Source organism: Giraffa tippelskirchi, chromosome 12 (genome assembly GCF_054371585.1).
Source record: "Giraffa tippelskirchi isolate mGirTip1 chromosome 12, T2T-mGirTip1v1.2.pri, whole genome shotgun sequence".
NCBI classification, from domain to species: Eukaryota; Metazoa; Chordata; class Mammalia; order Artiodactyla; family Giraffidae; genus Giraffa; species Giraffa tippelskirchi.
In genome coordinates, this window is record NC_137286.1 from 96284599 (window position 1) to 96311502 (window position 26904).

Below are 26904 nucleotides of genomic sequence, written 5' to 3' on the forward strand. Positions count from 1 at the left end.
CATTCTGTTCTTCAGCACAAACAGTCTTCATTGCATTAATCTCAGCCTCAGTTTATTTTCATAGTATTTTTACTGAAGGAGAAAATACAGTGTTGGCACAATGTGATTTTATTCTTTACTGTGTTTTACATTATTAAATTGAAACTTAATCTTTGATTTTGCTTCCAAGGATAACATACTAATCACAAGACCTATTTAACACTAATTCAGAAGACTTTGATTTATATTTGTAATTTTGTTGTGCTTTCTCTAATCTTTCTTTTAAAGATATGGGCATACTGCAGGAGAAGCTACGCACAATGCAGTGGATTCTGCCATCAATGTTGGTGTAACTGCCTATAATATTGACAACATTGGCATCAAAGCAATGGTGAAGAAAACTGCAAAACAAACAGGACACACACTGCTTGAGGACTATAAAATCATTGATAATTCTAAGGGGGAAAATCAAGGAGGAGGAGCAAGTGCAAACATGAAAGGGGAGAAAGATGAGCAGAAAGAGGGACCAGAGAAGAACGGGGCAAAGAAGAAAGATAAGTGATGGAAGTGTTATGCATTGCCTATACCAAAGCCTTACGGACGGATGCAATTTTGTTAAATAGGCTAATGTGGGAATCCTCACAGGTTAACCAGGATTTTTAAAATGTATTCATTCCTACAAAGTGACTATTTCATAAGCTTTATGTCATGTATTCTACTTCTGTGGAAAAGAATCATTATTCTTGCATCTGATCTTTAGAAATATAGTTAACGTTCTCTGTGAATTTATTTTTTTCTAAATGTGGCTAAAATATTTTTGCAGTTAAAATAAGACTAATAATAGATGTGCTATAAAACCTCATTAAACCTAATGTTAAACTATTTTTGTATTTGCTGTCTTTCGGAAAGCGAAGTAGGAAATTATTATATATATTCACATATACATAAACTTGGCACTTCATAACCTTAGTTCTATGTGTACTGGGAAGGAATGACTTAAAATGTTTCCTCTTTTTGCACTAATTGTGGATTTCTTTTAGGGTGCTTGTCAGAATTGTCAGTATGTAAGCTAAACAAAAACTGTGATCCTAAATGAAAAGAATTCTTGCATAACATTTAAAAGACTTTCAAAACAAGGAATAGACTAATCATGAAAATTAAAATGAGTTTCTATAAAATAATTTGGTAGTTTATCTCTTTGTTAGAAAATGGGACAGTCTTTTTGATTTTAAATGAATACAAACAGATTTTTAAGTCCTCTAGAATTAAGTCTTCTAGATTTATACTGTTACTGATCTATTAGGAGCCTAGGAAATTTGGGACTGTGGTTGGTATTGTAACCATTTAAAGTGATTATTATCAGCTTAATTGGACAAAAATGTAATCACTTCTACTGTAAGTTTTTCCAAAAGGTGAAGATTTAGTGAAAACTAAAATATTAACAGTTGAGTTAATGCATGGTAAATAATTTTTATTTTGGGATTCAGTCATTAAAATTGTATGTACTAAAAAAAGCCAATGAATTAAATTATTAGAAAGGTTTTATTCATAAATCAGGTAAAGAATGTGAAGACTTGAGGCATTTATCCATCGTGGATGGCATAACAGTGTCCACTTTGGCAGAAGACAGCATATTCACAGACCTGTAAGCTACAAACATGTAATTAAAATAGCTAATGGCATTTTATTTTTGTTTCTTGATTTTAAAAGATTGGCTTTGGTTTTCACACTATAGTCTGTTCTGATATTTCTGAATCTCCAATTGCTATTTACTTGATTAGACTTCATTTGAAACTAAAGAGTGCACTTTGTGAATAAACTGTCTTTGATTTACATGGCCTCAAATGTATTCATGGGCTTGTATTTCAGGAACACCGAATTGGAGCCTTTTCCTAGGGCCAAGGATAATGTTCTAGTTGAAATGGAAATAAAGTTGAATTAGTAAATAACTTTCAGTCAGTCTCTGCCTTATTTAAGAAATGGAATGACAATTATGGAGCCTGGAGTTTAAAAAATTACCTTAGAGTAGAGGTCAGCAAAGCTGGATTGTCAACAGGAACCTAGTTGTCCCGTTCACTTCATTCTACTCTGTTCACTTGTTTGTGGGTTGCCGTTTCAGATCAACAGCAGTTTTTAAATTAAGGCTTTTGAACTAAAGCCACACTGATGACAGGATTCAGCCTGTAACTGTGGAAGTGGAGTGAAAATTAAAAGTGCTGAGAGTTGCAAACTGAAGGGTGAATAAAGACTTACAGTGGAAAGATTACCTTTTTAGTCCGAGTCAGTAGACAGGTTGTGACTAGTAAGTCTGGGTGAAGCAAGGGGAAAAGTAGATGGTGTCACACCCAAGATGGCATATCAGAGGAGTGGGTTTTTACATGAAGATGGAAGCACGTAGTGGTGCTGGAAGCAGCATTAGAGGCAGAGAGGATTCCTGACCCTCCTGACCCAAAGGAGCTGGGAGTTCCATAGACAAACTCGAGAATAAACCCATCAGTTCTTAGCTTTTGACATTTCAAAAGCTATGATTTATGTGTGAATCAGATTTGGGAGAATATGTGACTATCTCTCTACCATCCAGCTCACTCTCATCCCCACCTCCGCAGCCTATGAGAGAACTAAGAACAGTGGCTGAGGACGAAAAAGGGGAGCACCAACACAGAACAGACACTGTTGAGTGTCTTGAGAGGTGACCAGCACCTTGCTCCCCACAACCTGCCTCAGGCTGCTCACAGAAGCTAGGAGTACAAAATTTGCCATACCATGTGACTATTGACATGCTGTGAGAGTTCTTCTGCACTTTTCAGTTGAACTATAGATTCTTTGAAGGCAGTGAACGTAATTGGTATCTTACACGTCACTTCGTACAAAATAAGCCCTCAATTGTATTTAATTGAATTGATGCCTCAAAATGCTGCCAATTATCTTTAGCCCACTACTCAGGGCGGTTCTTTTGGACAATAAACACCCTATCCGTCTAACGTGTCACTACATCACGTTCTGTTTAAACAATTCAATTCGAAACTCCCAGCATTGGCCCTCTAACACATGTGAGCCGCACTGGGAGGCCCAGCCCGGTGAGCGCCTCCATATGACGTCACGGGGAGGAGCCTGACCGCGACCGTGAGGCCGTTCCCCGTACGACGGCTGAGAGAGCCTCCTCTCACCCGGCTTCTGAGTGTCCCTTCAGGTCTAGTGTCAGATGTGTGAGAGTAGGGCGTGGGTGGCCTCTGAACTGACGCTGTGTTGGAAGGAAGAGGCGACAACTTCGATGGTGTGAGCACCTTGGAATTACTGGAAGAAATGCACATGAAGTGAGTTGGAGGCCGGTGCGTGCTCCCGCCCGGTGTGGGGGTCAAGGTCTCGCTGCCAACGCGAAGGCCGGCGTCTGTGGGGGTCCAGGGCTCAAGGTCGAAGCCCCTGAGGCCGATGTGACAGCTGCAGGGTCACTGATACCCGGGCAGAGCTGGTGACATCTGAAAACAGTATAGATTGATTGACCTCGTATATTTGGTGTTACAAAGAGGCAGGTTTTGAACTGCTTTCAGGATCAAGTCAGATGGAGTATACTGTATGCATATGCTCTAATACTAAAATGTGTGTGTGCTTTTGATGTTCCAGTAAGTTCAGGTTTTCTGTTTCAAATGCCAGACATTTTGTTTAGTTATTATACTGCTGTTTCATCCCTTTAGAAGCACTTAAGAATTGGTGACATTTTGTAAAAATGAAACCCCTCCTATATATATACTTCTTAAAATACTCCATATAAGTATTCTTACTAAAGCTTTGGAACATTTTAAGCAGTTTGTTTTGTTTTGTTTTTTAAGGTTCCCCTGTCCCCACCAGTAGGCCACAGGAAGGAGGGCAGACTCGCCTGTGTGGAAGCAGTGGTCTTTACAGCTTCCTTGGCTTTCCTCTGTTAACAGCTCCAACCACACTCTTTTATCGCTCAGTCATTTCTTGGTCTGATAATAAGCTGTAAGCCCTCTGAGGACAGGTTCTGTAGTCCCTGAAACAGTAGAGTATAGGTACCAGTACTTTAGAGGAATCCTGCACAAATTCAATCCCAGCACTCTTCACTCAGCAACTACATGATCTTGGGCAAGTTAATGAACCTCTCAAGTTGCAGTTTTCTCAAATCTAAGACTGTAGTAGAAATATTTATCTCACACATCATGTGGTTGTTACCAGGACTAAATGAAATGTTTGTAAAGCACTTAGCATTGGCTTGTGATAAACATTCAGTGGAAGTTGGCTGCTGCATGTAAAAAAATGTATTGAATAAATGATTCTGTTATTATATTTTGAGAACTACTATGCTTATTGATGTCCTAAATAGATTATCTCTGTAGTGTTATGTGTGTGTATTTTTTTTTTTTAGTGCTTCTTTTTTTCTGTTTATATTAGGTTACCAGTTGTTACCTGTTGCCCTAGCTATTCCTTTCTATAGTAATTTGCAGCTCATTTGTTGGGCTTTAAGAAACCAGATAACCAAAACAGTCAGACTTCTTGGGGTCAGCTTTAAGAATAAAGGGTGTTAAGTGGTTACATGGAGAGCTTTGAGGTTTAGTGCATTTGAGTGTCTTTCTGGACCAGGTTATCAGAAGCCTGCGTTTTTTTTCTTGATTCCTTATTCTCAACCAGACCATCAATGAGTGATGTTTCATAGTATGGTGTTTCTGAAGTAGTGAGTTACCATGTGTTAGTCTTTTCATGTTATTTTTAATTGAATCATAATTAACTAAATGTGTTCAATAATAGGGATATAGTGCAACTCTCAGTGCTTGAAATAAGACACAAGATTGCAGAACTGGAAACCAAACTCAATACTGATGAAGGTATAGAAGTAAATATTTTTATGTGTGACTCCTATATAGTTACTGTTCATTGTACTTAGATATCTATAGTACATTACATATTTGGAATAATAGTGCCCAAATTTTAGTGTCGCTTTTTGGCAGCATTAATAATAATTTAATATAGAGGCTTTAAAAATTGATTTTTGGAATGTCAAACCTGTTATTTTATAATTATTTATCAACTTATGAGTTCAAAATGTTCATTCTTCATAGAATAGCCTTTGTTATATGAAATCAATTCATTATTTCCTTGATAAATAATAAAATATATTTTGTATTATATATATAATATATAATAATAAATATATAAAATATATATTATTTACCAAGGAAATATTTAATAAATATTGATAAATAGTTATTAAATAGATAATATCTGGTATTGATATATTTATTACAATATAGTAATATTTAATTATATTAATAATTAATTAAATGTTTATTTAAATAAATAGTTTCTACATAATTTGAGTAATAACTTTTATACCTTAACTGCTAAATTTTTGAGGTATAACCTTAAAATCCTTAACTAGGTTTTGACTATTTGTGTGGGAAGAATGGGGTAGGGGCAGGTGAGTGTTGCACACACACACGGCACACCTAACACACAGGCATCCGTATGTCCTTAAAATTTGTAATGTATGTAAGATGTTAATTTGTTACACAAATATTGATTGAGATCCTGCCATATGTCAACACTTTGAATGGAGGACCTTTCTTTTCCCTTTTCTAAAGAGGTTCACTGACTGTTGGAAGGAAGTGTCAAATTAAAATGTGAACATGACAAGTAATGTAAATTCTGCATAAGGAGAAATGGCACCTCAGGTAAGGGCAACCTAACACAACCTCATGAGGGAAGGGGCAGTCTTGCACTGAATGCTAGAGAACAGTAGGAGCTTATTAGGGTTATGGGGGTGGGCTTTGGTTCTTAAACCTGCTCATGCTGCTCTCTTCTATTGGGGAAGCTGTAAACAAAATGGATTAGTAGCCATATGACTAATATAATGCTACTTTTCATAATGCCCAGTGCTCTGTTAGAGCTTGATTGGAGAACACGACTTTATCCTAAGGCTGAAGTAGCTTCCTCTGCCTCCCTATCTATATCCTTAATGAAACTGGCTCCATGGGTGCAGACTGTTGAGTACACTTACTGAGTATTTGCACTGGCAAGGCTGGCTGGAATTTCCTCGTCCAGCTAATTACAGACAAAACAGGTCATGCTCACAGGTACACACACAAAGCAATAACTTTGGCCACTGGTAAAACATACGCCCAACAAGTTGTATTACCAACAGCTCTTCTCACGGGGAAGAGCTGATTTGTGGATATAAAGAGAAAACGTAAAATGATAGGTGAGAAAGTTCTTTCCTCAGTGGGCCAGGCTAAAGCCTAAGATGGAAGGTGGAAACCTTTATGCCTTCTTAAGCATCAACTAAGGCCAGGAACTGTGTCAGCAGAGGTGGCTATTATTATCCCCATTTATGTCGCTTGCTAAGATCATATAGCCAGGGAGCAGCAGAACCGTGACTTTATCCTAAATCATCTATCTACCGCTACCACTATTACCATGATGACTGCTGTCTCCCTGGTCAGTGCTCAATAGTTCTGGTTATCTGCTGTTGCACAGCCAATCACCCTGTGATCTAGGGGCCTAAATAACATTTCTCTCACAAGTCTGTGGACTGACTGTCTTCATCTAGGATGTTCCTAATTGGGGTCTCTTGTGTGATTGCAGTCAGATGTAGTCTGGCACTCAGTCATCTGAAGGTTCAGTGGGGTTGGACATTCCCAGATGGTTCACTCACATGGCTGGCATATCATCCTGGGTGTTGGTTGGGAGCCCAGCTGGGATGGCCCATCAGAAGTGCCTGCTCATGGCTCTGTAGCTTTTGCTTCTCATAACATAGCACCTGGGTTCCAAGAGGCTGTGCCCAAAAGCAAGCATTCTAAAAGGTGCAAGGACAGAAACTGCCAGGCTAGTTATGGGCTACTCCCGAAACTGACAGTGTCATTTCCACTGTACTCTATTGGTCAAAACAATCATAGATTTGAGAGGATGGAGAAACTCTACTTGTCAAGGTCACATTGCACAAGGTCATGTGAGATGAGATAGATTCTTGCAGTCATCTTTGGAAAATGCAGTCTGCCATAGGGAGCATTAAATATGTCTTTTGAGGAGAACTAACTGATAAAGATGGAACATAGATTGTAACAAGAATGTGGCAGGAGATGAGATTAAGGTTTATGAAGAAGAGGAAGGATAATCTCTAATATGATGCTGATGTATTTTTATTTCTCCTGAGGAAGTGAAGTGAAGTGAAAGTTGCGTCCAACTCTTTGCGACCCCATGGAATTCTCCAGGCCAGAATACTGGAGTGGATAGCCTCTCCCTTCTCCAGCGTATCTTCCCGACCCAGACGTTGAACCCAGGTCTCCCACATTGCAGGTGGATTCTTTACCAACTGAGCTATGAGGAAAGCCCTTTTATCCTGAAGGCAATGGGAAGATATTAAAGGAGTTTTCAAAATAAATTTATTATTGCTCAGCATTATAAAGGAAATACATGCACAAGTGATGACCATGATACATCTGTTTAGGTAATTCTTTCACACTTTCCCCTCCGCAAATCTTGTCAACTATCTCTCCATTCTCACTCTTAGCGAATGAGCTTACCTTCCTCTTTCAAAAAGAGATCAGAAACAATCAGAAGAGAATTTCCAAGTGTTTCTACCAAGAAAGCTACCCATCTGCCTGCATCTTTGCACATTGTCTTACTTCCCTCCTGTTCCTCTGCATGTTCTGTGTTCCTCTTATTTAAGGTTAATCCCTCCACTTGTACAGCAGATCTAGTCTACCCTCACCTCCTCCAGGATATAACTTCAACAATTGATCTTCTTCTCTCCTTCCTACACCATTTGTTTTCACTGCTCCAGTGGCTCATCCCCAACAGCATGCAGACATGCCGACTTTATTTTATCTAAAAAACAAATAGCAACCCTCCTTTGGCCTCACATTTCGCCTTCTACCATTATCCCCTTTCCCCTTTCACTGCTCCATGTATAGCAAAACTCTTCAATTTTTTTTTTTTTTTTAATTTCCACTCTTACCTCTTTATTCCTATTTAATATACCTGGCTTGTGACAGGATTAATTTTTAGGCAAAACGGCCAACACAATGAACTTCAAAAGGATTCACATATTTTAGTGGCCTTTTGAAGCCCTTTAGGATTCATAGGAAACTATGCAAAAAAGTGGTTTATGTTTGAAGTAAATCTGAATTTCACCATCTTAAAACTTGGCCACACAGACAAGGAACAGGAAAAAAAAATATCTAGGAGAATTAAAAAGTGAGAAGAGTCATATTGGTATAGGGGGGTTTGAGTGCATTTTTAAAAATTGAAACCTCACAGCTACCGTTTGAAAAATGCATCACCTCATTTTATAGATGAAAAACAGACTTGGGGATTCTCAATGGCTTTCTCAAGGCTGCAGAGGTGGGGAGGGACAGATCTGGTTTTGGACCCAGGCGTTCCGGCGTCAGAACCCAAACTCAGCCTCTATTTCTTTCCACTTAGGTTTCTTAAGTTTGCTTCTCAAGTTTTTTTCATCTGGAGAAGAGAACCTTGATTTACAGAAGCTCTGGGACATTGATAATCTAGACATAGAAATGGGCTGAATTTGCCCAGCACAAGCACAGTTTTCTCATTCTCTCTTGGACTTGATCATTCCAATCAGAAGTTTCACCTCTAATCTCCTAAAACTGTTCTTATCAAGCTCATCAGTGACTTTCAATTTGCAAAATCTTGTGTCACCTCTCAGTCCTCATCTTGACTTATTAACAGTCTTCCCACAGCTGATCACCTTCATCCTTGAGACCCTTTGCTTGTCTTCTGGGATGCCACACTCTCTTGGTTATCTTCATATCTACTGGCTACTCCTCACTTCTTTTCATCTTCATGGGTTCTAAAAACTTGGAGTGCCTCAGTTCTCTGACTTTTCTCTGATGCATGCTCCCACTACTTAGGGGATCTCCTCTGGTCATATGGTATTAAATACCATCTGTGTACAACACACAGACATGTCTCCATCCCAGACCTCTCCTTTGAACTCCTTTTTCTTCTGAATTTATAGGCTGGTTTCTAGTTTAAAACTCTTTGGCTATTAAGTAAAATATTGGTAGATCAAATAGTTTTTACAACTCATCTCAGTAAATGCTAAAAAATGTTTTCATAAGATTCAGTTTGTCTTCCCTATTAAAAAAAAAATTCTATTTAAATTATACTGGTAGATCAAATAGTTTTTACAGCTCATCTCAGTAAATGCTAAAATATGTTTTTAATAAAATTCATCTTCCTTATTGAACAATATTTCTATTTATCTTGATCTGGCATAATACTTGATGAAATGTTAGAGGCATCCTCATTCCTGGAAAAAAAGCAAAGATGCCTCCTGCCACCATTAAAATTTAATGTTTTGAAGGTTCCATTCAAGCAATAAAATATGAAACAGAAATAAGAGTTATAGCTATTAGATAGGAAGAGATAAAATTATTATAATTTTAAACTTTTATAATTTGACATCTATAACTTTCCAGAGGATCAGTGGAAAAACTAGTATATTAGTGAAAAATTAGAAAATGGTTGGATACAATAGTGGAAGAAATTTTTATTAAAAACATTTTGTGTAGCAGTAACCAGTTAGAAAATAGAGTTTTTTAATACTGCACAACAGTTCCAGCCTAAATCATAAAATATCTGATAATATCCTTGATAAGAAATATTCAGGATCCGTATGAAGAGAAAAAAGAAGACTGTGACTATAATGAGGTAATAGCCATTCAGCAAGAATTCTCTCCTTATTTAACATGAGAAATTTAATACTGGAGAGAAACCCTAAAATAAAATGTAATTGGAGAATTTATTAATAAGGTTTTATAAGAAGGACATAGAGTTTTTCTATATTGGAGGATTGGATGTTATAAATGTGCTCATTCTCATCAAATTAATTTACTCTTATTAAAACACCGAGCTATTTTTTCTTAACTTCAATAACTGACTCTAAAGTTAATTAGGTGAATAATATATAATACATGGATAACTGATAAGAATTTGTGTAGCGGGTGTTGACTGAAAAAAGATATACAACTTGAGAGTTGTGAGTTAAGTTTTATTTGGGGCAAAATGAGGACTGTTGCCCGGGAGGCAGCATCTCAGATAGCTCTGAGAGACTGCTCCAAAGCAGCAGTGGGGGAAAGTCAACATATAAGGTTTTGGTGAAGGGGAGTTCAGTGCCATGAAGCACTCATTTTACAAAAGGTTTTTGTTAGTCATGAGGATCTGATGTCACCATGAAGGGATTTAGTGCTTCTCTAGATAGGAGGAGATGCAAGGATTGAGATCATAAAATCTGTTCCTAAAAACATCCAGCTATCTCAAGACCTGTTGCACGAGATTCCCTGGAGCACAGAGTGCCTCACTCCACTCTGAACTCCCTCAGGAGTTGTTGAGGTCAACAGCTATAGCAGCATGGGGTTCAGTCTCCGTAGAGGCAGCTGGCACATGCCTTTGTTCTTCTGTCACTGGCAATGCTCTTGGTAAGTGCCAATTTGTAGTTGACACGGGGTTGAGGGACTCCTGTAAAATAAAATAAAGCCATAATGACTAAAACTGGAAACAAATCAGTAGAACAGAATAGATAGTGTACCAGTTTGCTAAAGCTTCCATAGCAAAGTAGTGCAGACAAATTGGGTTATTTTCTCACAGTTTTAGAGACTGGAAATCCAAGATCATGATACTGGCAGAGTTGGTTTCTTCTGAGGTCTCCCTTCTTGGCTTGTATCCTCTGCAGTTTCAGTTAGAAAACACTAAGTCCCAGTAGATAAATACGAGTAGGACATAGAGACAACTCATAAATATGGAAAAGTACCCAAGTTGTTTTTAAGTTAAAGAAATGTGTTGCCTATCAAAAAAGTAGAGGGTTTTTTTTTTTTTTTTTTTGGTTTTGTTTTGTTTTAAGTGAAATAGGAATGTTATACTCCACTGATAGCAATGTAGTACTACCCTTTGGGGAAACAATTCTGCAGCAAATTTCTTATGATAAAAATGATAATAACAAACCAACTAACTTCTATAGCAATTTCTGTGTGTACTGCACTGTCTTAATAATTTCACATGTTCTCAATACCCCAGAGGGTAGGAACTTTAATTATCCTCATTTTACAGATGAGAAATTGAGGCACAGGAAAGGTAACTTGCTCAGGATCACAGAAAGACACTAGTAAATGATGGAGACATGACTTAAAGCCACTAGTCCTTCTTTGGAGATGTTTTTCCTTATGGAATCTCTTGAAAATTTGGTTAGGGGGACAACTTTACCCAAAGGAGATACTCTTTATACCATACTTCTCTTTGGGACATATTGGTATTTTTATTCATGTAATTCTCACTGTTTAAATATTCTTATTCTCTGGCTTAGAATAGATGTCATTTTCCCCAAGAAGCATTTTCTGACCCTCTTCAATCTTGATCTCATTTCTCATTCCCTTCTGCCACCTTCCAGGTTGGATGTCCTTCTCTGTGTTCATTACATCCAATTAACCAAAGACTCTCACAGATATTCTGGGTATATGCCTCTCTACTCTCCATGCTTCCCCACTGTCTTACTGCTGATTGACAGCAGGGACTATGTCTATTTTAGTTTTGTATCCCTCGTGCCTCGTATAGTGCCACATAGTAGGCTCTTTCCTTTCCTTGTTAACATTTTCTCATTTTACAGAGTTTTTTAAGTTAATATAACTCCATCACTGTAATCATAAATATAGTGAATAACACAGACATGAAAGTCCATGTAGGGTCAAGTTTCAATTTAACTATGTCCTTTTTAACAATTAAAATACTTGGCATTGTTGTTTAGTTGGGCTTTGTTTGTTTTGTTAACATGCTATCTCTCTTTGGGGGAAAAAGAAAAGTCCATATCTGAAAGGTAGGCCTCCACCTAATATTGTCTTGCCTTATGAACTTCCTCCTTTAAAGGTCAATTTTGACCATAAATCAAATTTCCAGAATTTTTCAATCTTTGGTTTGATTTTGCTTTTCATTGTAATGATTCTAGCCCAGATCCCTCTTGAGATTACAAAGCAGTTTGATTTTTCCTCTCCAAAGTACAGTGCTAGTATTTTCGTTTGAGTTTAGAGTTACCATAAAGGCAATGGTTTCATGGAATTATTACTTAGGGTAATTTTTCTCCGAAGAGACACAGATGTTTCTGCTAAACTTTTATCCTCATAATCTGCATTTTAATAATGACTTGTTATGGGTTCATCTTAGGCCTTGATAGGTTGGCTGCTGTTGTGCTCAAGGTCATGGATCATCTTTTTTGGAGTCATGTTTGTTGAGATTGTCTAATGACAGCACCACATCTCTTATCTGGGCTGTTTTCAGATGGCTCTGAACATTCCTTAGAATCAAGATTATTCCCAAAATTTGCCATTTTGAATTGCTAGTCTTATTCCCAGTCGAAAGCATAATTAGTATTGCATTTTAAAGACAGATGAAAAATTATTTTTCAAGAAATTTTGCAAATTACAAACCTCAGTATATTCAATACTTTTGGCTTATCACAGAACAAAGTGTGGTAGGGAAAATAAAACTCAGTGTGCTCGTTTTTTCAGAAAAATAAAACAGTTGATAGTAGGAAATTGACCAGATTTGGGCGGGGCGGGAGAGGGGGCGGCAGGGAAGGTGTTGGCAATACCGTTACATAGCAAGAAAGCAAAAAAGTTGTTAATTTCCAGTTTTGTGGACCTCCATCCACTTGTTAAGTGTTTGGGTTAATGACTTTGGATTTGGGTATGGGAGGACGTTCCTGCCCCCTCTCCTTGTAGACTGCATTTGCTTAGAGATGAGGGTGAGGGCAGGGTTGTGCAGGGTTGAAGACATTGGCAGTGATGTGAGCTAATGTCTTTCTGCTTAGACTCCTCCATCAACTGTTGTGTAGCAGAAGTTGCCTCATATATGTAAAGAACATTTAAAGTTTAGAAACAGGCTATTTTTTTCTCTCTTTTACAAAGTGACTTTCCAGACTCAAAAACAAAAAAATTAGCTTGGAGCCTTAAAGCTGAAAAGGAGCTTTGTGTGTGTGTGTGTGTGTGTACTTCTATTTTTTCTTTTAAGTATTTAATATTTTCTTGAAAAATTTTAAATCTCATTCATGTCTTATTTTTAAAATCTTTAGTTTATTTAAATTTTTTTTTAATTTGTATATTTTAAATGAAATAAGGATAAATATTTTTAATGGTAAAAGACAATTCACAAAGAAGATAGACATCATGCAAAGGAGCTTTTGATTCTAGGCTGTATCCTCCTCCTCCGCCTAGAGCAATACGACAGATACATGTTTTGGCCTTAACAGCCAAAGGCATTTAGTTAAAGAAAACTGCTTACAGATAAGAAAAGATGCCTAAACAGGTAGCCAGATATAAGCAGTGTTACCATAGCACAGAGGTTAAGAGGACACACTTTCAAGTCAGAACAAACTGGGTTGAAACCCCAGTTCCCCATTTACTAGCTTTGTCACCTTAATAATGTTATTTGACATCTCTGAGCCTGTTTTCCTTATCTGTAAAATGGGTAACTAAATGTTTGTAAATAAGGATTGAATCTGTTAATATATATAAGGCACTGTGTCTTTTTAACACAACAAACACATAATTCAGTTCAGTTCAGTTCAGTTCAGTCACTCAGTCGTGTCCGACTCTCTGCGACCCCATGAATTGCAGCACGCCAGGCCTCTCTGTCCATCACCAACTCCCGGAGTCTACCCAAACCCATGTTCATCGAGTCGGTGATGCCATCCAACCATCTCATCCTCTGTCGTCCCCTTCTCCTCCCGCCCCCAATCCTACCCAGCATTAGGGTCTTTTCCAATGAGTCAACCCTTCGCATGAGGTGGCCAAAGTATTGGAGTTTCAGCTTCAACATCAGACCTTCCAATGAACACCCAGGATTGATCTCTTTTAGGATGGATTGATTGGATCTCCTTGCAGTCCAAGGGACTCTCAAGAGTCTTCTCCAACACCACAGTTCAAAAACATCAATTCTGCGGCGCTCAGCTTTCTTCACCGTCCAACTCTCACATCCATACATGACCACTGGAAAAACCATAGCCTTGACTAGACGGACTTTTGTTGGCAAAGTAATGTCTCTGCTTTTAAACATGCTATCTAGGTTGGCCATAACCTTCCTTCCAAGGAGTAAGCGTCTTTTAATTTCATGGCTGCAGTCACCATCTGCAGTGATTCTGGAGCCCAAAAAAGTAAAGTCTGACACTGTTTCCACTGTTTCCCCATCTATTTCCCATGGAGTGATGGGACCAGATGCCATGATCTTAGTTTTCTGAACGTTGAGCTTTAAGCCAACTTTTTCACTCTCCTCCTTCACCTTCATCAAGAGGCTCTTTAGCTCTTCTTCACTTTCTGCCATAAGGGTGGTGTCATCCGCATATCTGAGGTTATTGATATTTCTCCCAGCAATCTTGATTCCAGCTTGTGCTTCCTCCAGCCCAGCGTTTCTCATGATGTACTCTGCATATAAGTTAAATAAGCAGGGTGACAATATACAGCCTTGACGTACTCCTTTTCCTATTTGGAACCAGTCTGTTGTTCCATGTCCAGTTCTAACTGTTGCTTCCTGACCTGCATACAGGTTTCTCAAGAGACAGGTCAGATGGTCTGGTATTCCCATCTCTTTCAGAATTTTCCACAGTTTATTGTGATCCACACAGTCAAAGGCTTTGGCATAGTCAATAAAGCAGAAATAGATGTTTTTCTGGAACTCTCTTGCTTTTTCGATGATCCAGCGGATATTGGCAATTTGATCTCTGGTTCCTCTGCCTTTTCTAAAACCAGCTTGAACATCTGGAAGTTCACAGTTCACGTATTGCTGAAGCCTGGCTTGGAGAATTTTGAGCATTACTTTACTAGCATGTGAGATGAGTGCAATTGTGCGGTAGTTTGAGCATTCTTTGGCATTGCCTTTAGTTGTTAAATGGACTTCAGAATTATTTTGCAAAGGAAAAAATAGTGAATATTACATTGGATGAGAGGCTGGGTTTGGCCGAAAAGTTTGTTTGAGTTTTCCATAACATCTTACGGAAAAACCCAAACAAACTATTTTGGCCAACCCAATTATAGCTATTTCAAGTTCTGAGGAAAGAAACGTGTTCCTGATATTTCCTCTAGTAGAATTCCTTATAAGTATACACAAAGACAGAGAAGGCAATGGCACCCCACTCCAGTACTCTTGCCTGGAAAATCCCATGGACAGAGGAGCCTGGTGGGCTGCAGTCCATGGGGTCGTGAAGAGTCTGACATGACTGAGCGACTTCACTTTCACTTTTCACTTTCATGCATTGGAGAAGGAAATGGCAACCCACTCCAGTGTTCTTGCCTGGAGAATCCCAGGGACGGGGGAGCCTGGTGGGCTGCCGTCTATGGGGTCGCACAGAGTTGGACACGACTGAAGCGACTTAGCAGCAGCAGCAGCAGCAGCAGCCGCTTACACAAAGAACTCAAAGAACAAAAGAGGGCAGAGAAGTGAGCAGACTAGGAATCAGAGTATAGTGACTGTGAGGCCCAGGCTGGTGGGAATCTGTGTCTACACAGATCCTGTCTAACAGAGAGTGCCTTCTTAGACGTTAGTTCACTCTGGTGCATCTGTGTTACTAATAAAGCCCAGTATAGTGACAAGGTCAGGCTGAGCTGATTAATGTTGTTTTCATAAATAATGAGAGATGGTGAAGTGATCTTGATCCTGGCCCCTTTTCACTCAGGTGGTGAATGGAACACTCATTATGAGACACAACTTGAACTAAATGATCAACTAGAAAAGCAAATTGTTTCTCTCAAAGAGAAAATGGAAAAAATGTGGAAATCCTTCAGGTACAGAAGCAACTATATATATGTATGTTTCATAAGTTGAGTAAAAACTGATAAAAGATCAGTTGCTCATATTTGCTTTGCTTCTATTCGTGTCTATGAACAGATGCCAGTGGTGAGTAAAAGATGGTTAAACAAAAGGAATAATTGAAGGAAATTATGTATATTTCCTGCCCCCAGGCAGATTCTACACAAAAATTTAAAGGTCCAAATAAAATATTTTGTTCAGTGGAGCTTTTCCTAGGATATAAGGAATCCTATACATAAGGCCTTGATCTCTCCCTTATAAACTTGGACAGAGATTCTGTTGTAAGTACAAACAAAATGGAAGTGAAAGGATCTTAGTGGTCAGGCTAGGGGGGAAACTTGAGTGTGTCTGTTTCTTGCAATCTAAAAGTGCTGTGTGCTGTGTGCTAAGTCACTTCACTTGTATCCAACTCTTTGTGACCCTGTGAACTGTATCCTGCCAGACTCTTCTGTCCATGAGATTCTCCAGGCAAGAATACTGGAGTGGGTTCTATTTCCTCCTTCAGGGGATCTTCCTGACCCAGGGATTGAACCACGTCTCTTCACGTCTCCTGCATTGTCAGGTGGATTCTTTACCACTAGCGCCACCTGGAAATAGCTCTTCTCATACCCATCAGTTCCATCCTAGTTCCTCTAGAATACACACACACACACACAATGTATAAAATCTAACAAAGAACCCATTCAGTTACCTCACTGGGCTGCTTTACCTACTTCTTTTTTTGGTTGCCTAGTGATATTGTTTTTCCTTTGAGAGCTAATTTTCAGTTTAGTTCAGTTCAGTTTTGAGTCATGTCTGACTCTTTGTGTCCCCATGGACTGCAGCACACCAGGCCTCCCTGTCCATCACCAGCTCCCGGAGTTCACTCAAGCTCATGCCAGTTGAGTCAGTGATGCCATCCAACCATCTCATATCCTCTGTTGTCCCCTTTTCCTCCTGCCTTCAATCTTTCCCAGCATCAGGGTCTTTTCTAATGAGTCAGTTCTTCACATCAGGTGGCCAAAGTATTGGAGTTTCAGCTTCAACATCAGTCCTTCCAATGAACACCCAGGACTGATCTCCTTTAGGATGGACTGGTTGGATCTCCTTGCTGTCCAAGGGACCCTCAAAAGTCTTCTCCAGCACCACAGTTCAAAAGCATCAATTCTTCGGTGCTCAGCTTTCTTTGTAGACCAACTCTCACATCCATACATGACTACTGGAAAAGCCATAGCCTTGACTAGACGGACCTTTGCTGGCAAAGTAATGTCTCTGCTTTTTAATATGCTGTCTTGGTTGGTCATAAGTTTCCTTCCAAGGAGTAAGCGTTTTTTAATATCATGGCTGCAGTCACCATCTGCAGTGATTTTGGAGCCCAGAAAAATAAAGTCAGCCACTGTTTCCATTGTTTCCCCATCTATCTGCCATGAAGTGATGGGACCGGATGCCATGATCTTAGTTTTCTGAATGTTGAGCTATAAGCCAACTTTTTCACTCTCCTCTTTCACTTTCATCAAGAGGCTGTTTAGTTCTTCTTCACTTTCTGCCATAAGGGTGGTGTCATCCGCATATCTGAGGTTATTGATATTTCTCCCGGCAATCTTGATTCCAGCTTGTGCTTCCTCCAGCCCAGTGTTTCTCATGATGTACTCTGCATATAAGTTAAATAAGCAGGGTGACAATATACAGCCTTAACGTACTACTTTTCCTATTTGGAACCAGTCTGTTGTTCCATGTCCAGTTCTAACTGTTGCTTCCTGACCTGCATACAGGTTTCTCAAGAGTCAGGTCAGGTGATCTGGTATTCCCATCTCTTTCAGAATTTTCCACAGTTTATTGTGATCCACACAGTCAAAGGCTTTGGCATAGTCAATAAAGCAGAAGTAGATGTTTTTCTGGTACTCTCTTGCTTTTTCGATGATCCATCGGATGTTGGCAATTTGATCTCTGGTTCCTCTGCCTTATTCAGGACTAATTTCCTTTAGGATGGTCTGGTTGGATCTCCTAATTTTAATCCCTGATAAATGAATTTATGTTTTATACTTTACAGAACACATTCATTTGCATTTCATTCATTCAAATATTTTTGAATATTTGTTTAAAATGTAAGGAGGCCCATAACATGACTTATGTTGAACTCTTGCTGTTTTTATTGCAAGAATGAATACTCAGAGAAATATGAAAACCTTGTAAATAAATCAAGGGTACTGTGCATGAAGATGAAGATACAATACTCAACTAAATTGGCAGGACTTAACATTACTCTTAATAGTAATAATAATTTGTCCTTGATTAAACATATGTATATAATATGCAAATTAATTTCATACACATTATTTCTGTCTTGCAACAAACCCCATGTCATAAAATTTAATATTGTTATTTTAATATATGTGATTCTAAGCTTAAAGAGATTGAATGATTTACTCAGTTTCACACGTCTGGAAATGTGAATTCAAATTCTCTTTACTCTTAAACCTATGCCATTTAACTCTGTTGTACCAACAGCCATGTGATACTGCTGATCAGAAGTAATGTGTATTTTAGTAACCGTGGTAAGGCAGTAAGCTGCCTGCTGTATTCCTGGGCATTTATGGAGAGTACTCTTTGAATAACTGCAAACCTTTAGTGAAAGGTATAGAAAAATCGTCTACTTTTGTTAATGAATTTAGGGATAAAGTAACTTTTTTTTGCAAACCTGTTATTTACAATCCAGGAATACCATTGTGACTATGTTTTAGAAAGTCAGGAAAATAACATGGGTTTTTTTTGTTTGTTTTTGTTTTTTATTGTTGTTGGAAAAGTGTCCAAGTTTTTTTCCTCTGCCGTGGAGTCATACCTCCATCTTGTGGTATTTAGAAATTGCTGCAGGGCTGTCGGGCTTCCCTGGTGGCTCAGACGGTAAAGTGTCTGCCTGCAATACAGGAGACCTGCATTTGATCCGGAGAAGGCAATGGCACCCCACTCCAGTACTCTTGCCTGGACAATCCCATGGACGGAGGAGCCTGGTAGGCTGCGGTCCCTGGGGTCGCTAGGAGTCGGACACGACTGAGCAACTTCACTTTCACTTTTCACTTTCATGCATTGGAGAAGGCAATGGCAACCCACTCCAGTGTTCTTGCCTGGAGAATCCCAGGGATGGGGGAGCCTGGTGGGCTGCCGTCTATGGGGTCGCACAGAGTCGGACACGACTGAAGCGACTTAGCAGCAGCAGCATTTGATCCCTGGGTCAGGAAGATCCTCTGGAGAAGGAAATGGCAACCCACTCCAGTACTCTTGCCTGGAAAATTCCATGGACAGAGGAGCCTTGTAAGCTACAGTCCATGGGGTTGCAAAGAGTTGGACACGACTGAGCGACTTCACTTCACTTCTTCACTTCACTTCTTAACTGTTGGTAGAATTTTACTACTGCCTACAGAATATAAAATATCAAGTACTGCCTACAGAATATAAAACGTTCTGGCTTCCTTCTAGATAACCCACCCCCAGTCCTAGCTCAAGAAATGAGGGCATCTAGCATTATGGAAGTTAGCAACAAAGTGCTGGTGTGACATGAGAGAAGATTCCGCAGCATATTTAGGAAGCATTTCATCAGTTTTCTCATTGCTACCTCAGACTCTGTGACATACTCGTGTTCACAAAAAATACATTTACTTCCCTTGAAGAATTGTTATTCTTGAAGAAAATGTCATTCTCTAAGAAGCAGAGAGTTATATTTCTCTTCAAAAGAACAAAAAAAACATTAGAAGAACCAAGAGTGGGGCCACATACTAAGCAGAAAGGAAAGATAATGAAAGTTCAGGCTCTTAAGGAACTGACCCTTTCTATTCTCTGGGTAGATACCCTGAGTATTCTGGTTTTCTTACACAGTGGAATTCAGGAGGGGTTTGTCTAAAGAGCAGGGATTAGGAATCTAGCCAGGGAGCTGGTGCTGGAAGTAGCCAGTGAAAGTGAAAGTTGCTCAGTCGTGTCTGACTCTGTGACTTCTCCAGGTCAGAATACTGGAGTGGGTAGCCTTTCCCTTCTCCAGGGGATCTTCCCAACCCAGGTATCAAACCCATGTCTCCTGCATTGCAGGTGGATTCTTTAGCAATTGAACAAGGGAAGCTGAACAAGGGAAGCCCAAGAACACTGGACTGGGTAGCCTGTCCCTTCTCCAGTGGATCTTCCCCACCCAGGAATTGAACCGGGGGTCTCCTGCATTGCAGGCGGATTCCTTACCAACTGAGCTATGAGGGAAATTGGAAGTAGCCAACTGCTAAGCAAAAAAACTAGGAATCCTAGAATCCTGCATCCAGTCAAGAAATCTCTCTTTTCCAAGGACAGAAGAGATATTGTCTTATTCTTTATTATAAAAAGCAATATTTGTGAGGGTCAGACATGTACTGTTTGTGTAGTACAAACATTTGGTCTTCTGTTAATATTAGGTTGATGATCAGATAAAAGGGCTTAAATTAGTTGTTTTTGTTTGTAAACTTACAGACACTTTATCCTTGTTGTAGATTGCTTAGTCTTTTGGAGTAACCTATACATGAATACTTAAAAAACTGATGTTTCTTAGTTTGCATACTGATTTTGAGTAACTTCAAATTGCAAGTTTGCTTATGAGCAATGAAAGGATGAACGCTTCTTTTGTCGTGAAAGCTCCTAGAGATACATAAAGCCAGTACACACAGTGCCTGACAGAGCGAGCAGCATGTTAGTTCCCTTCTTCCTTCCCTTGATAAAAGAGAAGTATAATTTCACTGAAGCAAATCTGTGGTGAAATTAACCTTGATCCACTTGGAAGGAATAAGGACAAGAGCAAAGCCCAGAGATGTGCAATCCGACTTAACAAAGCTCTGCTGTCACACAAGTTGTGAATCTTCTGGTACCTTCTTAAAGCTCTGGTAGAATTCTGTGTTTTTTTGTACCTATCCAGATAGCAGGGACTTCTGTAGGGATTTAATGCTTCAAATAAAAAGTGTAGAGCCTTTACTTCCCTTGGGTTATACATTTTCTAGCCCCTTTTGTTTGCATCCACTGGAAACAGAACCTAGAGCCTCCCTAATGTTCCAAGAATTTTCAAGTGTGTCCCACAAAGATCTGCAGCCTTTCCCTGGAAAGCTGCTGCTGCTGCTGAGTCGAGTCAGTCATGTCCAACTCTGTGCTACCCCATAGACGGCAGCCCACCAGGCTCTGCCATTCCTGGGATTCTCCAGGCAACAACACTGGAGTGGGTTGCCATTTCCTTTTCCAATGCATGGAAGTGAAAAGTGAAAGTGAAGTCGCTCAGTCGTGTTTGACTCTTCATGACCCCATGGACTGCAGCCCACCAGGCTCCTCCGTCCATGGGATTCTCCAGGCAATATACTGGAGTGGGTTGCCATTGCTTTCTCTGCCCTGGAAAGCTAGAATCTGTTTTAAGCATACCAAACAACTAAATGTCAAGGCTGATTAGGCTGTTTCACCTCTGATGAGCACTAGCTATTTCTCAGGTTCTGACCTGGCCCTCTGGGTTTCTTCATTAATCTCATTTAGGTAGGTTATGGAGCTGAGGATGCACTATGCTCTTTATCAGAGCTTGATGACCTCCACTATGCCGCCCCACAGATGGTTCCCCAGCAGTATTCTGAGCAATCTTTCATTGCTTTACTGTCATGACTAGCATTTGGCAGTGCGTGCCTTCTTTCCTAGATTAGCTTCTTTAGGCCAAGTCAAGCTTAGTACCCATGACACTGCGCCACATACAGGAAAGAAGATTGGCTCCCTTGCTTCCCAACTTCCCTTTACTGACTAGCACTGCCACATCCTTAGCTGCTAGCCAGTCTATCAAGTTGTGTTCTTTAACTTTCAAACTCTTTTAGAATCACATGGATAATGTATTGAAAGTTTACGTTTTGGGGTTTACTCCAAGAGATCCTCATTTCGTAGGTCTAGGGTAAGCCCTGAACACTAGTATTTTTAGCAGGCATTTCAATAGTTTCTATAGCAGACCACAATTTGAAGAAAGAAAAAAAAAAAAAGATTTGGGGAATTTATATCCCTTCGAGAAAGCTGTGCAAGACAGCCTCTCTTGTGACAAGAGTTACTATGAAGTTTTTATCACCAAGTTCCGCCATTTCCCTATGGCCCACTCTACTGCAAAGTGGAAGTCCTAGTCCTGACACATCTGGAATCCTGAAATCAGTGATCCCTTACCTCAGTCTGTTTGGGCTGCTATAAAAAAAAAATACCACAAACTGAGTGGTTTTTAAGCAGCAGAAATTTATCTGTCACAGTTCTGGAGGCTGAGAAGTCCAGGATGACAATGTTTGCTGAGGGCTCACTTTCTGGTTCATAGATGACGCCCTCTTGTTGTGTCCTCACATGGTACAAGGGGTGAAGGAGATCCGGGGGGGTCTATTTCATAAGAGCATTAATCCTGCTCATGAGGGCTCCACCCTCATAAGCTAAGCATCTCCCAAAGGCCCTCACCTCCTGATACCACCACATCAGGCATTAAGATTTCAGTATATGAGTTTGGGAGAGAGCCATTCAGACTGTAGCACCCCTATTTCTCTCTGTTTATAATTTTCCCCCAGCGTCCTCTCCTTTATTTTCCACTACATCCAGACAACTCGGACCCTTCAAGGAAACCTCTTGCCAACACATGTGCTCTGTCAATCAGATGGTTAGAGCACAGGAGATTCTGTTCCTAAAGCCAACAAGACGGGCTGGTGGTTTGAGGCACAAGGAAGGGGGTGTAGAAACAGAAAAAAACGTTCTTTAGGAAAATATTTGGTCCACCTCAAGTGTTCTCTGCAGGACTCTTGGTCAATCTATAGAAAATTAACCCATAGAAAGACAATTTGCCAAAATCCAAATCCTTTTAATTTGTTTCTATAATCTTAAGGCATTTTCAGGAGGTTCAATTTGTTGAAAATGGTCTGTAGAATCAATATGAGGTATTCTGTCACAGACATCACCAGATTTGTGTTCTCCCCAAAGATCAGAATGGTTAATTTGGAGACAAGTGTAACCTCAAATCAGAGAAAAGTTAAAACATTTTATATGTAAATCTATTGTAATAACGATGTTGTCCACCAGGGGGCGCTTGACACTTAAGCATGCAGAACGCTGTGTTCATTGTAATTGCCTTCCTTGAGAAGTACGCCATATCCAAAAGTTGTGATTAACTGTTTTCTTAGGGTTTTCTCTTGTAAACATTCAATAGAGTGATTTTTTAAGCTTGTAGTTTTTATATGTTCTTTAGTATAGCAATTACCATTATTTAGAAAAATAGGTGGCTAATACTTTAGCCACCTGATGTGAAGAACTGACTCATTGGAAAAGACCCTGATTCTGGGAAAGATTGAAGGCAGGAGGAGAAGGGGACAACAGAGGATGAGATGGTTGGATGGCATCACCGACTCAATGGACATGAGTTTGAGTAAATTTCAGGAGTTGGTGATGGACAGGGAGGCCTGCATGCTGCAGTCCATGGGGTCACAAAGAGTCAGACATGACTGAGTGACTGAACTGAACTGAGGTGGCTCATAGAGCCTCTTTGCTACTTGGGATAAAGGAAAGGGACATAAAAAATCTAAGTATGTTTGATGTCAGGTGTGTAAATATACCGTGAAATTTCTTATTCTTACCCTGTTGTTTCAGTCTTCTGTTAGAAGGTGACTTTTTACAGATTAAGACATGAATATAGGTGAAGTATGATACTGCTTGCAATGCTAAGAACTGACTAGTTTCAAAATAAAACAGTTCTTCTATAACAGGAGTAGAATTAATTATGTGTGTGTGTGAGATTTGGGTGGGTGGGGGGGAAGGACATAATTTCTAGTGGAGTCTTCAATTTAGCTGTAGCTTTAGTATATTTTTCCAAGCTGCAGTTTTCTAGCACATGTCCACTGATAACGTAATCAGATAAAACCAGCTCTTTGGGAAGACCAAGACCTTGTGAGTCTTCCAGTGATTTGGATGTGATGGGATAAGAGACTGTGTGCCTTTGATAAAATCATTTTTAAATACTAGTTTATTTTGAAGTCAGTAAAATAAAGAATCAAAATCTGGAGTGAACCTTAAAGTTATTGTAGTATGACTTTATAATTTTTTAAAGGATTTCCAATGTGTATAATAATTTTATAAATGGAATCACAAATGTCTTGCATGTAATGGTCCATGACTAATGTAGTTTTCACAAAATCCAGTATTTGTCCTCATTTTCTCAGCTCTCTTCCCCTTGCTCTACTCCCAGAAAACGAGCGGCCAGGATTACTCCTCACAGCATAGGAAATTGGAGGGTTGTTCAGTTAAGAAACTAAAATGCCCTTAAGAAAAGCAGTCAGTGTGTCCACCCAGAGAATGTATCTCACAGACTTCCCAGCACAGGGGGGTTCGTTGACTGAGGACCCTTGGTGTTGGACTTCGAAGTCCATCACTGCTTTTCATCAAGACCACACCTCCCACAAGCTGTTCCTACCACATGATCAGATGCAGGGGGGATACCAAGGCAGACATATTCCTGGGAAACATAGTTACCCTGTTGTCAGTAACTTTGCCAGACTTTCCTTAGGCGGCTGCCAGCCTGGGCTGCTTCCGCTTCCTCCTGACCTCTCTTTCTCCTGTTCACGGGGGATCACACTTGCATTACAGTTGACTACTTTCCCAGCCCTCCCCTGCTCCTTTCCTATTTCCTTTCACACAGGCATTTCTAATAATGGGTTATTTTCACATCTAATCCCATCTTGGTATATCTGCTTCTTAGAAGACCACATCTACAGCTATTGGTACTGGGGATGGTATGAGAAAACAGGGGTGACATGAGATTTGGGCCTGGCTAACTTACTATGTGACAGCCAGAAGGTGCTGTCCTGATTAGTAGACTGGCACCAATGGATCTTGGCTCAGTGTGGCCATTCAGTTGCTAAGGACTTTGCCAATGGCAACCTTGGAAAATTTTCTCGTGGAGGAAAATATTGTGAAAGAAGCCATGATGCAGGCATTTGGAAAATACAGGATTATTGCTAAGTTGTATTTTCTTCCTTCATAAGGGTAATGAGAGGCTTAGAAAGTAAGCCCTTGATACCTAACAATGAAAAGCAGAGAGCCTTGGTGTGGTAGTGTCTGAAAGAGGCTGTCTATACAGTAGTGAAAGGGTGGCCAAAATAGAACAGCAGGGCTGTCCAGGCAGACCTGCTGGGAAGGGCAGGGCCCTGATGGGAAGAACCAGCGGTCCTAAACCTGTGGCAGGACATCTGGATGACTGCCCAGCATGACTCTACCCCTCCACCCAGCCCCTCGGGGCGAGCAGAGGCGGCCCATCTCTAGCTCTGGGAAGGGCTGGAGCACTCACAGTCCTGGAAGCTGCTGCACAGGCCTCTTGCCAACAGGGTGACCATCTGCCCCTTCCGGAGGTGCCCCCACCTCTTTTCCTGGCTGCCAAGACAATCAATGAGGGTGTTGTTCAACATCTATAATTTTTAAAATTAAGAAATTAAGAACAGAGGAACGGAGGCTGAGGACAGTTAGCCTAGTGAAAAGCATGAGTCTTTGCTCATTTCCCAGAGCTGAACCAATTTTCAGATCCAGAAATCACTGACCAAAGAAGCGGCTGGGTTACTAGAAGGAAGGACCCTGCAGTAGCAGTCAAAGTACGTATCATGACAGTATCTCCAGTCTGCCCCTCAAGAGACCTCTGACCACGTACCCAAGGGGCTGTACACTGCGGGAAGGAAATGACCAGGATGGGGGTCTAAGCCTGAAGTCCAGGTCACAGTGGACCCTGTGCCCACAGACTTGCCTAACCCCACAGTGGTGATTTTCTCAGTCCCTGAATACCTAATGAAGTACATATACTTGGCAGTTGAAGTTAACCTCCCATCAGGCCCTCATCTCTGAAGTAAAAGCTATCATGGTGCAGAAAACCAAATAGAAATGTGGGAAATGGTGCCTTCCCCCACCCAAGCCAAAACTGCCAAACAAAAATAATTTCTCATCCCAGGGAAGACAGCAGAGGGCTTAACATAGCTCTGTTTAATTTGCCAGTCTGACCTCTGCAACCCCTGGGTGTATCTTAGAGAAAGACTGTAGGTTACTGCAGACTTAACCAGTTAGTAGCCCCAACTGTTTTGCCAGGTATGGTATCACTGCTAGAGCAGACTAGCAGGTCTTCAGTGTAGGGTGTGCAGCCACTGCTTTGGAGAGTATACTCTTTCCATTCTGACTAGAAAAGAGAGTCAAGACCAATTTGTGGATTCTGGTTTCAGTTCCAGTTATGTATAGTGCTTGGAAGTCAACTATCTTGTCACCACAACAACAGCAAAGATGGGTAACCTGAAAATCAGTGACTCTTCTTTACTCATTAAAAAACTGAATTTGCAGAGCAAATTCCTACCCTGAAATCTGTATAAACAGACAAATCCAGACAGGCATTGAGACTGCTTAGCCTGGAATACAAACTGGTAGGAACACTTAAATGGTAATCGTGATGCATTACTGGAGGAAGTATAGGCGCATCCATTATGAAAGTTGGAGACTTAACACCCCCTGTCAGTAATTGATAAATCAAAAAGGCAGAAAAATCAATAAAGATACTCAATAGCTTATCTGAATAGCACTATCAGTCAACTCAATCTGTTGACATTTATAGAATGTTCCATCCCACTACAGCAGAATACAGATTCTCCTCAAGCTTGAGTGTAACATTCACCAGCGTAAAGCACATTCTAGGCACCCTATTAGACTCTGAGCTTCATGAGGTTAGGGTCTGGGTTTGTCAGTCTCACTGTGGAATCCCCAGCACAACGCCTGACACACAGGAGGTGCTTGATGAATATTTTTTGCATAAAGGAATGAACTGTAAAATTGGGAGACAAGACAAGGAATCAGATCATCATGGGAATAGCACCAAGATACAGTCTTAACACAGAGAAAGCAGATGGAAAATATTTAAGCGTCAAAGGTTAAAACTGCAAACCCACACTCACAAATAACATAAATCATCCTTTTATTGTAGAAACTACCACATGATTAATATTCCTAAACCCCTGTTTTCATCATATCACTTCTTTAATAACTTTCAATAGCTACGGTGTTTCGACTCCTGAACCTAGCATCCTAAGCCTTCTCTAACCAGGACCTTCCCTAGTTATCTTA

General features: G+C 40.1%; 2 protein-coding genes across 3 annotated transcripts in view; both read left to right on the plus strand.

The window, feature by feature from the left end:
• The window catches only part of SPART (spartin), a 28797-nt gene extending 26869 nt beyond the window's left edge, over positions 1-1928 (plus strand). For both annotated transcript variants that reach the window (XM_081551825.1, XM_081551826.1), the window contains exon 9: positions 268-1928. In XM_081551825.1, coding sequence (XP_081407951.1) covers positions 268-541 — 274 coding nt within the window. In that variant the 3' untranslated portion in view covers positions 542-1928. The remainder of the gene's footprint in view (positions 1-267) is intronic.
• A 962-nt stretch (positions 1929-2890) lies between these two features.
• The window catches only part of CCDC169 (coiled-coil domain containing 169), a 35470-nt gene continuing 11456 nt past the window's right edge, over positions 2891-26904 (plus strand). Inside the window, 5 exon segments of the mRNA XM_081547291.1 lie at positions 2891-3056; positions 3233-3293; positions 4741-4817; positions 15665-15758; positions 15810-15885. Coding sequence (XP_081403417.1) covers positions 2891-3056; positions 3233-3293; positions 4741-4817; positions 15665-15758; positions 15810-15885 — 474 coding nt within the window.